Below are 2,329 nucleotides of genomic sequence, written 5' to 3' on the forward strand. Positions count from 1 at the left end.
ATGGCAGCTTTGGAGGCTACAGCTGTATTAACAGCAGTTAGTTTAAAACATCCATTTCCAGACAGCGTGAAACTACATTTTGAGAGAAAGAGTTTCCAGCGAAGTCAAAAATTGAAACCACTTCATTTGCAGTCAAGCAAAACGTTGTTTTCAGGCCACTTAACCCAAGGAAAAGAATTATTGCTTTAGTGGTACTGTTTCATTTAGAAAACAGAGCAACATCATCTTAGGACTTTCTGGCATCTCCTTCTCGTCTTCGCCTATAATTTGACCCAATTTTGGTTGATGAGTTCGCTGCAGGCGATTCCCTGGCTCTCCCAGCAGACCTTGGAGCTGCCTGGAGCACCTGGGGCCGGGAATTCAGCTGGCAGCTCCTAATGGCATCTTCCCTCTCCCATTGCATCCGCAGCCCCGCTCGCCAGCCCTGTGCTCAGTAGAAGCCCTTCACGCGCTGGTTGTCCGGGTCAAACGGGGACCTGGTGTGTGCCTGTGCAGGGTAGGGCACCCCCATCCGCTCCAGCTTGTAGCTGCCGCTCCGCACGAAATCCAGCGAGACCTGCAGGGCCGAGCCATGGAGAACACCCCAAGAGGCGCCGTGAGACCCCCGCAGGCACCAGCCCCCGCCAGCATCCCAGCTCCAACACTGGGCCAGCTCCCACAGAGCTGCTTCCCACAGAAACCCAGCTCTGGTGCCCCAGGAGGATACACAGGGAGGAGGGAAATGGATTGTTAAAAGCACTCAGCTGAAAACAAATAAAGACAATGCACTATTTCATTTTTTCAAGAGGCTGGTTTGGGTTTTTCTGTGTATTTTCTCACTGGCGCCCGGTGCAAAGTGCACTTAGAGCCAGGCTGCGGGAGCTCATTGCCAGAGGGGCCACCCCAACACCCCACAAGGTGAGCCCTGGCTGCAGGAGGGGACTGTGGTGGCAGCTGGGATGCCACCACTTGGCGTGACAGGCGTGAGCTGAGCCCGTGCGGCCACGCAGTGCTGGGAATTGTCAGTAATTCATCATCACAGAACGTTTGTTTCTCTCTTCCCTGCTTCACCCCCTGCCCCTCTTGTGCTCCTGTGACTCTCTAGCCCTGATGCTGCAGAGACATCCCTGACCCCAGAGCCAGGGAGATCACACCCGGTCACTGAAGGGCCACATCCTTGGGAAGAAAACTAATGGGGCACAAGCAGCATGGCAAGGTGCTGAGCAGCCATGCCAGGGGCTGCATAGAGGGACAGGCAGGGACAAATGGGAGAGCAAGAGTAACAGGGAGAGGAGAGAGTGGAAAAGGAAAGGAACATCTAGGGCAGAACATTCACCATAAGGAGAAAAGATCCCTTCAGGGTCGGAGGGGGCAACTGGAACACAAAATCACTTGACCTGGGAATGTTCCAGTGATGCAGGATTAAAAATCAAGGCAAGCAAGAGGATGAAATCACAAGCATATGCATTGCGCTTGGTTTGCAACAGGGAGAGTCTCTGGGGACATCATCCGCAGCCTTCTGTCCCCACTAAGGTTCCCTGGCCTCTGCCTGCAGCATGCTGCTTAATGAGGGCATCTGATTTACTACCCAGGAGAACCAGGGTTAATTAGGAGGCTGCTGCAAGCGTATTGGCTACTGGTCTGTATGACATAAGTTAATTCACTGCTACAATTACTCAGCTGCAATTAACTGAGCAGCACTCGAGCTGGAGACCAACCCCGCGCTGAGCCGCAGCATCGCTCGGCATCCGATGGGTTTGTGCAGGTGGCTTCAAATTGAAACCAGTGCTACGTCCTCCTGGCAAGGTCTCGGAGGCTGCACTCACCGGGCCCCCCGCTGGGTCACGGATGTAGCCATAGGCAATGGTTTTGTCAATGGCAAATCCAAAGTCTGCCCGACGGATGTGGCCAACCACCTCCCCATCCCGCCAGACTGCCTCCAGGCCGAACATCGGCACCTTCCTGCAAGGAGAGGGCAGAGATGCTGTCAGCAAACCCCACGTTGGGACCCCACAGGGCAGAGGGGTCTGGAGGGACCAGACCCCACATGCTGGGGCTCCCACTGCCCACAGGTTCATGAACCTCCCTGCGCTGATCCCAGCCTGACTTGCAAAACCTCCGCTGATGGGGGTGAAGCAAGATAAACCCACTCCCTGTCACACTGCTTCCAGCTCCCATTAAACATCCGGCAGGGACTTTGTGGTGGGATTTAAATTAGAGACAGAATTAGAGTGTGGAAAGCAGCTGAGCCAGCCTGCAGCTGAGCTCCACGTGCGTGCCCGGGCGCAGGGTGGATGTGGATAGCTGAAGGTGCTTGTCCTGGGGCACCCAGTGGTACTCACTCCTCAGT

The 2,329-nt window shown here is 55.0% G+C and overlaps 1 protein-coding gene across 1 annotated transcript in view; it reads right to left on the reverse strand.

Annotated features, from left to right (window-relative positions):
- Positions 1 to 430: 430 nt before the first annotated feature.
- SARDH (sarcosine dehydrogenase) overlaps positions 431 to 2,329 on the reverse strand; it is a gene marked incomplete at its 5' end in the record, with an annotated part of 20,247 nt that continues 18,348 nt past the window's right edge. Inside the window, 2 exons of the mRNA XM_010009551.1 lie at positions 431 to 556; positions 1,806 to 1,941. Coding sequence (XP_010007853.1) covers positions 431 to 556; positions 1,806 to 1,941 — 262 coding nt within the window. The remainder of the gene's footprint in view (positions 557 to 1,805; positions 1,942 to 2,329) is intronic.

Source organism: Nestor notabilis, unplaced genomic scaffold, assembly GCF_000696875.1.
Source record: "Nestor notabilis isolate BGI_N333 unplaced genomic scaffold, ASM69687v1 scaffold19362, whole genome shotgun sequence".
NCBI lineage: Eukaryota > Metazoa > Chordata > Aves > Psittaciformes > Psittacidae > Nestor > Nestor notabilis.